The sequence below is a fragment of the Cylas formicarius genome, unplaced genomic scaffold (assembly GCF_029955315.1).
Source record: "Cylas formicarius isolate icCylForm1 unplaced genomic scaffold, icCylForm1.1 PGA_scaffold_1__22_contigs__length_36826433, whole genome shotgun sequence".
NCBI classification, from domain to species: domain Eukaryota; kingdom Metazoa; phylum Arthropoda; class Insecta; order Coleoptera; family Brentidae; genus Cylas; species Cylas formicarius.
The window spans coordinates 20,685,122-20,698,359 of NW_026844264.1; the positions used below are offsets into that span (position 1 = coordinate 20,685,122).

Sequence of the window (13,238 nt, forward strand, 5' to 3'; positions counted from 1 at the left end):
GGTTTTATCTTATTGTGTTGTAGAAGTCGCTAAATATTTGTTCAGTGTATTTTAAGTGGTTCATTATTTAAATATTAATAATAATTGTTAATAATTCTATAAGAAACGGCTGTTCTTTGGACTTCAATGTTTCTTCATACTTTCTTGTCGGAATATGCCTAAAAAATACACCATATATCCCTCGATGCCAAGGAAATTGTAAAAAGTATGTCAAAGGTGGCCCCTTTTTTTCAGAATCTGTTGAAATAATCAAAAAATCTTAGTGACAAATTTATTTGGATTCCTTTATACTTTTAAAATATTATGTATTTATATTTTCTTATTTTAAATGGAACATCCTGCGCATTCAATAATTTTTGAATTCTTTGTAAAATTCTAGACAAATTTCATGTATACTTAAATCTTACCGTCTTACTTCGGGTCGATTTTCTTAAAAAAGTATAGAACATACTTTAGTGGTCTGCGTTAAAATTTTAAAAATAGATACACGGTGATTAAAAAATAACATTAGAATAAAATGAAAAATCCGTTGAAAGCAATTTTTTCAAAAGGAAATAATTTCATTGTATATAGCATTTTAAAAAAGGGTGACTTTGAATAAGGTTGCTTATTTGGAAAAATTGTTGATTTTAAAAATTAGCAATAAATCTTTTTTCAGTTGTAAAAATGCCATGACGACGTAACATGGCGAAAAAAAGTTGACTTGCTGTTTTATGCCACTTTATTTACTATTTTTTTTTACGTTTTAATTCAAAAAAAATTATCTTAACTCTGTAAACCGATTTTCTAAAAAAAAACTAAATATAGAAAATTCTAAAAGTCAATTTATCTGGATGATTTTTTAAATATTAAACATTAAATATTTCCGATATTTTGTTAAAACCAGTGAAAACCTTCAGTGTGCACCTTATTTAAGATGTAACTACATAAATTCTTTGTTTCATATTTCAACGCCTGCTGAGTTTTTCAACATGATGAGACTTGTTTCAACATCCATCCTTCTCAAACTTGCTTCCTCAAAATACCAGAAGTTAAGGAAGGAATGTGTATAATTATTATAGTGTAGGAAAACAAAATGAAAACATATTCAACTATCAATTCATTTAATATACTGTTATATACATTTTTTACATATTTCTAACAAAAGTTTATACACAAAAGGACATTGATAAAACTAATCTACAATAGATTAATTTGCATACCTGTTCAATTTTCGCTGCAGGCTAAAAAGCAAATTTTAATTATCAAATCTAAATACACATAGTTTCGATGCGGGATAAGTTGTAACCTCCCAAATGCAAACTATCATTGCTTAAAGCCAAGATAAAATAATCTGATTAATATATTTTCAATACATAAAAAAATTTTTTCCGCCATGTTTATTTTATTCACAAATATTTATATGAGTTTAATAATTTAGATATCCAGGCTTGCAATGGTTTTATGTAGGAAAATATTAACAATATTAATTTATTTTTAATAAGGCGATACAATTTTTGACAACTCTTTTGTTTACAGAACATCCAAAAAAAGATATAAAATACTAAATAATGGAGGAATATTGGTCACAATGTGTAATTTATGTTTGTGTAAAAAAATACAAGACAAGAAGGCGCATTTTAGAAATACTTAATATATTACCAGAATTCTGACAAGACATTTAAGGCCAGACTTCATAAATAAACAAAAGAAGACAATAAAAACACACATCAAATTTTTTCTATACTACAACTTTTAACCAGTAACAAGGCTAAATTACCAAATGATTTGATGATTAATATATAGGTATGTAAAATATATATGCTCAAAAAGAAAAAATATTATAGACACGTCCAAATTATTTACTGAAGTTCCAATCTTCATTGACATAATTCTTTTTAGATTTTTTGTGAAATATATTTTTTGATTAAACAATATATCAAATGAGATTTAAAGCAATATACTAAATTTCTCTACAGTACTAGCGGAAAAATTCCTGATTCCAGACCTTGAGCGTTTTTAGATTTGCGGCAATTTTTCTTTACCTCAAACTTCAGTAAAATTTGAAAGTTCAACTTTAGATGGTCGCCTGTAAAGACAGATATCCTTAGGCCTCTATTGAAAGATCTATTGGCCCCTGATAGTTGGCCACATATTGTGTTAATATTAGACCTGCGGTAATAAAATAGGTAGTTATCCCAAATTGGATCATAGACTAAACAAACCCTCCATGGTTGTATGAACAAATTCAATAAACAGAACAATGTTTATAGTTGGTTTCTAAGACATTACGTCAATATACAATTCACTCTTTTAAGCAACCCTATCTCTACCAAACAAGATCCTAAAGGAATCCTATAATTTTTAATTGTAACAAAAATTATGTCTAAATTGTAAATTGACTATGGATATGGCAGGTTTCTATAATGCCTAATTGACAAAATGACATCGACCTTTTATCTCATCGAAGAATTTATTTGATTGGTAAAAATGAATCCTGACTTAGATATTGTCAAACTTAAGCTCCTGTTTCCAACATTTTTGAAGACAATCGTCTTAAAAATTTCACAAGCACTTGAAAGCTGTGGTATGCCATTAAATTCGTTGTGAACAAAAACAAGCAACAAGAAACTGAATACTTTTAATAAAATCACACCCTATTAACAAAGCGGGCTTCTCTCTTTTGCAAGTGAGTACACAGCAATTGGATACATCCAAGGCGCAATGTATTGCATTAAGTAAATGGTAACTGTGTTTAATTCTTCAGTTGATCGATCATCTTACAGTCTACATAACTTAAAAACTATTTTAAATAGTGGTTGTGCAGTATGTCAATACTACAAAGCAATTCTATTTTAGTTTAAAAATCCGTACTCTCATTTCTTGATATGCACCATCGGTTTACTTACTGAAAAATGATGTTATCATTATTCAATATTCAGGATAACAAAAAACTCTTCTTTTTTTTCAACATGATATAAACGCCCAACACTCTAAGGTTTTGACAACGAAATCTATTTTTGGGGTGAGTGATTCGTTTGCATAGGTTTTACACTTTTCTGAGCGACCTAAATAAAGGTCCCCATCGAGCCAAAGGCCAAACTTTCCATCTCCCGCACCGATGCTCAAGGATTCATTATTTCCTTTGATGAAATATAAATTCTCTCCCGTCCAGTTGTAAACTTGAAATTCGGGGGTGAACCTGAAGAGCAAGGATTCACCAGTTCCGTAAAAGTGATCGGACACGTGAAGAGCACATGAAGTTAGAGCACCAAAAACCTGAAAGAAAATATATTGCTTACGCTATATATTCTGCCTTTTGGTGAAATTTTGAAAATTTAAAATATTTACATTACATTCCAATAATTAAAATTTAAAAAAAATTGCATTTTATTTTATATAATATTGTGGTTAAGAATTATATTCTATATAAATAAAATAAATGTTATATGTTATAAAAAAAATCACTTACATTATTGTCAGTATCTTCAATGACTAGGAGGACCGGCGACTCCAATTTGAACATTTTCCTATACATACTATTTAAACTAAATCCATGCTGACTCGTACTAAACACCAGGGTCCATGCATATCCCTCTGCTCTGGCTGGCAAATGCCTACATAATGACTCCCTGTGGTAATCGGTCAATATTTCCGTGGTTCCTATCAGTTCTGGGACTGTGAACTCTATATCTATCGATGGTGTGCCGGAACCATAAAATGTCCTCTTGAACTCCTCGGGAACGGGAATAGTCTGTGAAAAACATATATTAGACACTTGTATAAAAGTTAAAGTCAAGTGCGACTTATTTGTTGCAATTTGTTAATCTATTCAAACTGATCTCGAATAAATCTTGCACTGAATAGATTGGAACAAACCACAAAAAATACAAAAGCATTCTAAACAAACACATCCTGATTTGAATAATTTATCTCGGAGAAGAAATAATTACCACCATTACTTTGCTACCTAACATTTTCCAGAAAGTAAACAAATACCCCAACATGGTTAATGTCTTCTATGATATTAAAGAGTAGCTAAACGACAATGGACTTGCAAAAACAATTGAATTAAATCCGAGGCAATCTTTTCAATAACAGCAAAACCAATATTTGGACGAACTTTTAACAGAAAGGATCAAAGAAAAACAATACGAATATGAGAAAACAGTAAAAATAACCCCCGCGCAAATGTAATAATATACAATGTTTTGTTAAATTATTCAAATCACTTCAGACATATTAAATTTAGTGAAGTTATCTACATCTGATAATGACTGGGTATTAAACAGAGGGGCTTTAAATAAAATAACAATAATATCGCTGGATAGCAAAATCTTGTAAGATTGAATAACGAACGCCAATGCGCAGGTCGCAACAGGTTCTTCCAAACGTCATGCAATTGAATGCCACTGAAATTGGAAATATCGTTTTAATTTCTAGAATCACTTACGACAGGCGGTATCGATATTGTGAACACGAACAACTAATCACCGTATTAGTCTGGGAAAGTAATAGAAAAAGAGGAAGGGGCACACACTTATACTGTTTCAACAACTAGATAAGTACTGTACTGTTCATCTAGAGCTAACATCAAACATTCATTTTGATTTTCTCTAAAAAGCCACTACTGTGTAAAAATGTACTAAAATTTGGAAAACACTATTGCCTCGCTTGATTTTAACATTTGACGGTAAGAAATATAAAACACGTTTCTTTATTCCATGAGGAATACACAGGGATTTTTCAAAAAGTCGCAACCAAATGGGAGAAATAAAAATAGGATCTCAGAAATTATTGTTCAAAACTAATGTACACTTCACACAATAATTAAAGTAATTGAAGATAATAATTTGTCACAGTATTTACTTATGTAGTAAAAAAACATTTAAACTAAATAGCGTTAAATTAGAAAAAGAAAGAAGAGGTATGTAGAAAGTCTGAGTCTAAACTTATTGAACCAGTCAGAATGAAAAAATCAAGAGAACTTTCATTAATCCCTCTTGCTAAGGGAGAATTTGAAATAAATAAACCAAATTCGAAACAGCTTGGTGTGACAGTAATAGTGTTGTGAGTGATTCAAGAGTCACCTCATCGACGCTTCCTTCAGACGTAGTCTGTGTCTTGATGATGTTGTAGATCTTAACATAGGGAGCCTTGATAAGCTGCACCCAAAAACATATGCATGAGTGTTTTCTATCAAAAGCTAAGGCCCACCAATTCAACAAAAACTAGGAACTTGAAATCTTTCAATTAAAACAAATAACCGAACAATTTGGTTTTCATGAAAGTGTTCACAATTCATTTTACGCGGAGGGAAAAGCAATAAGCTTGAGATGTTTTTTGCAAATCTGAGTTTTTCCCAATTGGTTCGGTTATTAAAAGTAAGTCATAAATAAACCGAAAAAATAAATGAATGGTAAGATGAATACTCCTCAACCTGACCACTGTAAAATAAATGATACATACCTCCCAGCTTTCCTTACTTATTTCCGCAATCTCTTCCCCTTGACTGCCGTGGCGACTATTTGAAGGGGTAGGTTCTTCACTCCACAACTCTGTATCAACCTCAACAAGACTAAAACCTCTCTCCAAAATCTACGGAAATTTTTTTACAAATTAGAATAGCATGTCATTTTAAACTTCAATTTGACAGAAATTATTTTTCATGGTTAATTTAGTCATTTTTATTTTGTTGACTGCATCATATTAGTAGCGGTTATTTTCGAAACAGCAGTTCTACTACAAATAAAATTTAACGCAAAATAAAAACGTCGGTCCGATAAATATTTCATAATAAACTTGGCCATTTTTAACTCAACTTATTGTTAATAATTGTAAGAAAAAAGTGAATACACATAGAATTTCGTGTTTTCATTACTCATAAAAAATTATACATAATGTTTACCACCATGTGAATATGCGGATTTGTACTCTTCTTCTAGGCATACATAGTTTACTAGATTTACTTATAGTGTTTGAAGAATTCATAAAAGAAATAAACTGACAATAAACAATATAATTTTTCTCACCAATGTAAACTGTCACGCATATATAAGAATCAGAACAACTATTTACCTTTTCTTCATCAATCTCGCCATATAGATGAGGAAACCAAGCCTGAACAAATCTATAGAATTCATCTACCCGATTCCTTGGTATGCTAAACCAATATTCAGGACGCATTTTCTTTTTGCCGTAGGACATCAGTGGGGTAGACTGGGGAATTTTTTTATTGAGTGGTTTTCCCATCCGCAAGCGTAAATATAAAGGGGGATCTTCGCAAGAACGCGCTGGCGTTGGGATAAGCTCTGAAGGAAAAGCATTTAGGAAAACTCTATTTTTAATTAAATATAATTTTTGATCTTTGATAGAAAAACTTACTATCAAAAGAGGCAAATAATTCGGGCATATCTTCAACGGAAACCATAGACCTATAATCAAGCTTTGGAGGAGGCTCTTTTTGGTCTTTTTTCTTACTACTTTCTGTCGGCTGCCTCATCAACGTTCCAACAGACGAACGCCTGCAAGCAAACGAAAAATGGAACACATATCGAAAAACAATTTTTTCACTAATTTAATCATTACCATCTAGCAAAACATAAAAACTAAAAGTTATATGTGCGCGTATTTGTCAAAATTAATAAAACAGTTTTTTTGCTGTGGGTAGTGTTACGTTTTAACGAATATTACATGTCAATAATGGTAAAAATAAAAAACAATTAAATTTGTCGATTTTTGCCGTTACAAACTTTCTAAATTTTTTTATTTAATTTTTTCACGAAAACTTTATGTGTGTGGAGTTAGAAACACAAACAGTTAAATAAAAGAAAATAATAAAAAACAGGAGCATATTTTGACTCCTTGAAAAAAAAATGCCTTAAGATTCGTCTCAATGTACCGAGCTGAGTCGTAATGTACCAAATTGGAGCCCCCTGTATATTCTAAACAGCTGGACTTATGGACATTGGTATTTCCTATCAATAGTAGATCATTATCACTTGGAGCACCATAGTCTTCTTATTTTAAATATGTCGAATAGACTTCGGGGCAATTTTGTTTGGTATACTGTGATTGATATTTACCGTGGATCTGTGTGAGTGTAACAGAGAAAACCAAATATAACTCCAGAATAAGTGGCTTCTACTAGAGCGAGACGAAACACACAGACATACCCCACGGCACTAACTGAAGCGCCGACTTGCGCACCCACTGCTCCGACAGTGGAACCGATGGCGCCTACTTGCGCCCCTACCAAATCACTCATTGCCCCAACTTGGGCGCCGACTTGCGCGCCAACAGCCCCGACAGAAGCCCCGACCGAACTAATAATGTTAGTTGGAAAAAAACTCGACGACGAAGAGGCGCCACTCTCGCCGGTAAGAGGTGGTCCCCCACTTCCGGCAGACTGTGGCCCTCCGGAACTACCGCTGTCTTCGGATGGCGTTTTTGTGAATAGACTCGTGCGGAAATCCAAATGAATTGGTGAGCTGACGGCAGCGATAACCAAACAAAATACAAAAGATTCGCTTATAAGGCATGAAAAAATAAATTTCATGACCTAACAATTTCTTGGGTATAACGTTATCTACTAATGTTTGTTTTCTCCGCCTCACCCATTAACAATATTTTCAGCAGTTTAGTGAGAGACGGCGTTTTAACTATTTTCTGAATTTTTTCGACATTATGCGGAGATATAAACACACAAATTAAGAGATACCATGCGATTAGCCTTGAGCAAACGCCATTCTTATTTATCGCAAGTTAATTTGAATAGAAATATGATAGTGACTTTCGGATCTAAAAGTTTGCGAGCTTTGAAGATCAATGTCAACAGCGAAACGTCATAGCACAAGAAGCACTAGTTTATTCTCGTATTCCTATTGATTGTTTCAAAGCGATAGTGAAAATTGTTTACAATTTTGGAAGAACGATGGCTATACCTGGGTGAAATGTGTTTGTGTATTTTACTTTGCACGATTTTCCATGTCTATCCATAATCTTAACCGCGACTTAAGTCTTACTTAAATTTTGTTAATTGGCTTGTAGATCCGTGAGAACCATATTTATGGTCTCTACAAGCTTTTGAGCAACAAGAAATATGACGTTTACATTAATTTTCGCAAATACCTCGTCAAAATGCTTGTTACAAATGGTCTTGCATTTTGCGACAAAGGCAAACAAACTCTTCTGTATGCTGTATATGAGAGAAAAACAATTGACCTATACTGTTGAGCATCGATTTCAAACAAATTGTACAAACAGATGTTACCAACTGAATGCATCCACTCTGATTCTTATAATATTCCTCCTCACCTTGAAAATACTTTCGAAAACATTGATGAAGATTGCGTATCTGCGACTTGACTAGGCGATTTTTCATCATCCTTATCCCCTCCTAAGGTTTCCATCCATGATAATGGATAAGACAGTCTTTTTAACATCTACAATGAATGACATAAAAAAGTTTTCGGCCAATTTGCAAATATGGAAAATTTATAAAATACTGATATTTGTTACCAGTCTACTTACCCTATTTTTTTTGCTGTCAGACTTTTCAGCATCCTCTTTGGAATTAACAAAACTTGAAGAGAGCTGCGTTATTGCGTCAGCATCCCCACTCGAATCCAAGCTAAAAGACACACTATTGGTTTTCTTTCTCGCCGGGCTCTCGGTATCACTGCCGACCGTCAAAGAGGCAATGGTTATTGGAGGCACCCAATCTTTGGATAATACTATATCGGCATCGCTGTACTGCTGCATCCGAAACAACATGAAGTTAATGCACGACACAGTAAATTTCGTTTAATTGATACCTTTTTCGTTGGTACTGGAATAACAGGAGGCAAACTAGATTCTCTAATGTCAATACCAGAATCGTGGCAACTCTGTTTGATCTCATCGTCGTCGTCGTCATCATCCGGCTTCTCTTCAGTGCTGTCTTCTTGAATAGATGAAGAAATTGCTGGTATCTCGTCTGTATCAATTGACCTACGCAGAAAACGTCCCAATTCTCGATAAAATTTACATTAAAATTTTCTCTCCACTTACTGCCTTTCGCGAGAAGTCATTGGCCAGTGATGATCTAGTAATGACTTTCGCCTTTCCTCGAGAGATCTATGTTCATTTTCAGGGTTGTCTAAGTTTGTAGGAGTAACCAAGTCACGTTCAAAAGCTTTTGGAAAAGCATCTCCTTCTCGTTCGGTACATGAGCAAACAGATTCTGCATCATCGGTGGCAATTACTAAAAATTACACCAACTATCAAACCTGATTTTAAAGCAAATTTGTAAGAATTAAGTTACTAAGAAATATTATTTTAGACATTCAAAGACCTTTTAAAAATTTCAGTTTTTGTATCATATTTTGCCACATAGCTACTATATATATAGACCCTGCCTATACTGATCGACAAACTTTTGAAATATTAAGAATAGATGTTGAATATTCAGTCAATTTAAATCCCGTTTTACAGTTCTTACGGCCACTATTAAGTAGCACTATTTATTTTTGAACTCTAGGTACCGATGTAGTACAATAATGGGCAATTTTACATAATCTCTATCCTATTATGTTTTTTAATTTAGATACATAAATACAATGAGCTCCGGGCTACTGCGAAAATAGGCCAGGCACCATCATATAATTCATCACTTAGCAGAAAAACAGCATTGAGAGATTCCAAAAGCCTCTAAAACATTCTCGCATAAGTATCAATTATCTGCCTTGATAGTACTATTTAAGCATTGTTTCGGCCACTTCGTAAACTTTCATTTTATTTGAAACTCAGATACAAGTTGAAGCGTAAATTTGTCCACAGCTTCACAGCACAGCACTTCATTGAATTTAATTAAGGAAATTCTTTTAGATATTTTTTCCAACGTTAAACCTACCTAACTCTGAAAACGTTCCGTCTTTCACAATTTGCGAATTCTTTTCATGTTTAGGGTAATAGATTTCAGCTTTATCACTCATAGCACTTTCAAGATGACTAACTCGCATGTGCGCTATATCAGTGTAAATGGCAATATTGACAACAAATTCCATAGGAGCTACAACGCCGTAAGCCTCTGGTCCTTTTTCTATTACCTATAATTTAAAAAGTTACATAAGTTACCCTCACCGAAACAAAAAGAAAAAACTAATGATAAAAAATAAATTAACTTTCAACCAGGCTATAACGTGTTTAAATAACGCAAAAAGTTATTTTGGAAGCATTTTTTTTCTAAAATTGGCAAAACACTTAGCTGGCAAGAGAACAAAAAAATAAATATTTACACATGTTGAAAGCTTCCGGATAAATTTAAATGGTACGCTAATGTTTATTTTATAGAGAATATTATAAAAATTAAATTGTACTTACCAGAGGATCTGACACGTATGGATCGAACATCACAGCGTTTGGAGTGACCAATAATACACCTGCCACCACTCCTTCGCCGTCGGTAATGTGTCTAACGTTAATTTTAAGAAATCTTTCCCTGGTGATAGATATAGGTTCCTCATCTTGTTCAACAGATATACTTTGGTTGGTAGAAGGTGTTCGAACCCTTTCAACGTGTCCGGGTTTCGGACTGACCGGCCGAAGGTTTTCAAGCAATTCTGAAAACAATAAAAAGAAATTATCAGAATTTTTTAATTTTAAATACCATTATAGTTACTTTTATTTTATATTGGGAGTTAAGTTTATCCACAACCTAGCCTGTGACTTAAAAAATTAAACAATTATAAATAAAACACTCTGTGGAGTGGTACACGTCTTAAACTATCTCATTTTCCTAAATTTTAGTTGACAAGAATTAATTATCTTTATTTTTGTAGCAAATTCGATTTTTTAATCGAAACCTTGCGAGTGTGTTTAATAATGTTTTAACGTAAAAACGTAACAATTTCTGCTGAAATTTCAAAAATGCACGAACATGGATGAAATTTTCCTACAAAAACAAAAATTACTAAAACTGGATTTAAAATTTAAAAGAAGATTTACGATCATAGGTTTATCACAATGCATGGATTGCCTATTTTGGAGGTGAGTATTAAGAAGTAAAATTTACCTTTTTCTTCGGCGGGCAAATCATCGTGAAGATCTTCAACTGGGGTGGATCCTTCAGACTCGTCTTTGATTGACTCTCTGAGGGGAACATAAAGTTGTTGTCCCGGAAAAATATAAGGGGTCCCAAGCCTATTCAATTTGGTTAATTCAGAAGGCGTCGTGTCAAAACGCGCCGCTACAGAAGTAAGTGTGTCTCTATCTGCTACCTAAATTAAAAAAAATATATTTGTAGGAAAGTTAAAAATATATTCGAAAAAGACTATGAAATTATATACTTATATCCACATAAAAACTTGGATTCGGGTTTTTTTTTGGGATTGAGATTACGTATGTAGAGGCATTGGTTACCCTCGATAATGTCGCTATTTGATGTCACCAACTTCTTGTAGTCATTCTTATTAAAAATTATGAAAGAGTGATGATATTTAAAACATACATAAATTAAATCAAATTAATATAAGAGACTTTTTTCTCCGTTATTGGATAGAAAACTGTGTTTGGATCCAATGATTTGCGTTGCAATTACAACAAAAAAATACATAAAATTAAAATTACATAAATTACATTAAACTATTTCAACAAAGTTTCAACAATATTTTTGCTATCAAAAATGGGTATTCATTTAATGAAAACGAAGCTCAAGTAACCCCACAGACTTGTGCCTTAGAAAATCCTCTTTCAGGTTAGGTCTCATAGTTATTTTTAAAACTAATTTTAAGTAACAAGCACAAATGAATTGATAACTTTTAAAAGCGATTTTAAAATGTATATATTCTTATCAACCAGCTTAATTCCTTCTAAAATAGAGACCAATTGAAATCGAGGTTCTTTAAAAAAAATCAAAAATAACAAAGTAAACGAAAAACTTTAATTTCAAGAATAGATGTGGCTTGACATTAAGGGACAAAAGCTCAAAATCTGTATCACTTTAACTGAATTTCTTTAAATATCAGTCATAGCAATCGTAGAACTTAATAAATTATCAAAAATAGGAGAGATAAATTGTCCAGTAATATAAAACAAAAATAACTAAAATTACAATTTGTTAGTATTGAGTGGATCAATGATTTTGCCGGTATATGTCGCAATTAAGCCTTTAGCCTCCTTACAGGAAATTAGGTTTAAATTCAGATACACAATAAATATTACAGTGTTGCTACTACATCACTCATTCACTACAGAACTATATAGTTTGCAAACATTCTTCCTCTAAAACACCAACTGGCGTCAAATTTTTCTACTTGCTATTGCTATAAGTAGAAACTGATCCGCAATTGTCGTGACTCTCGATTGTCTGTCCGTACAGTAGCCATATAAATTAAGCGCTCATGACTTGACACAATATATATATATATATATATATATATATATATATATATATATATATATATATATATATATATATATATATATAATTATTGCAAAATAAACTTACATACAAGTCTGAGATAAAACACGCGGCGCGAGTATTTATTGATAAATAAAAAAAATAAACCCTACAAATCACAAACGGTAGGCGTAAGCAAAAACAATTATTATAAGAAATTTCTTTTCATAATAAACTCGAGAACATTTTTTAAGTTTTTCCATTTTCAAAATGTTTAAGGTTATTAGTTTTACCTCGCAAAAGCAGAACGTTACTTTAATGTAGATTTTACATTTGCTAGACATTTCCCAATCAAAATATGTAATTATTACTGCCATAAGGATTTAAATGCACAACATTTGGATTTATTATGTTGTGAAACATCAGGTCCTAATGAATAATCAATGAGTGGTTAGTTCTCTACTGTAAATTAACGTGAACAACAATGAAGGTGTGAATTACGACACCAAAACAAATGTTGATCGACGTTTGGCGTTAACACAAAATTGACGAATTTTATTTTAGGATTCTCAGTTTGACCCGAATAACCCGTAGGCATGTTTATAATTTTATTTATTCAAATAATGTTTAAAAAAAATCTGCAAATAACTTTAAAATTATTTCGTATAATAATTTGGAAGTGATTTTTCGAAAATCTTAAGGTGACACATTTACACATTAAGAACTACCACCATCTGTTTATAGATGAGAAGCACCCATAAGTTGGATTGACATATATAAAGTAATGCTTAGCGCCGATTTCTCTACCTAGTCTTCCGCGCTCTTCAAGTAGACAAATCATTCGTCAACGACCATAATATGGCTGTATTGTGTGTCGCTA

At 32.4% G+C, this 13,238-nt stretch overlaps 1 protein-coding gene across 10 annotated transcripts in view; it reads right to left on the reverse strand.

Annotated features, from left to right (window-relative positions):
- Positions 1-1,086: 1,086 nt before the first annotated feature.
- Positions 1,087-13,238, reverse strand: part of LOC132697266 (oxidation resistance protein 1) — a 69,916-nt gene continuing 57,764 nt past the window's right edge. For 6 of the 10 annotated variants that reach the window (XM_060662619.1, XM_060662618.1, XM_060662617.1 and 3 more), the window contains 14 exons: positions 11,033-11,237; positions 10,342-10,580; positions 9,872-10,067; positions 9,031-9,223; positions 8,796-8,970; positions 8,512-8,736; positions 8,296-8,423; positions 7,155-7,469; positions 6,364-6,503; positions 6,058-6,290; positions 5,449-5,577; positions 5,070-5,144; positions 3,452-3,733; positions 1,087-3,258 (listed from right to left, as the gene is read on the reverse strand). In XM_060662619.1, coding sequence (XP_060518602.1) covers positions 2,947-3,258; positions 3,452-3,733; positions 5,070-5,144; positions 5,449-5,577; positions 6,058-6,290; positions 6,364-6,503; positions 7,155-7,469; positions 8,296-8,423; positions 8,512-8,736; positions 8,796-8,970; positions 9,031-9,223; positions 9,872-10,067; positions 10,342-10,580; positions 11,033-11,237 — 2,847 coding nt within the window. In that variant the 3' untranslated portion in view covers positions 1,087-2,946. The remainder of the gene's footprint in view (positions 3,259-3,451; positions 3,734-5,069; positions 5,145-5,448; positions 5,578-6,057; positions 6,291-6,363; positions 6,504-7,154; positions 7,470-8,295; positions 8,424-8,511; positions 8,737-8,795; positions 8,971-9,030; positions 9,224-9,871; positions 10,068-10,341; positions 10,581-11,032; positions 11,238-13,238) is intronic. The other 4 variants (XM_060662613.1, XM_060662615.1, XM_060662621.1 and 1 more) reach the window with 4 other exon arrangements.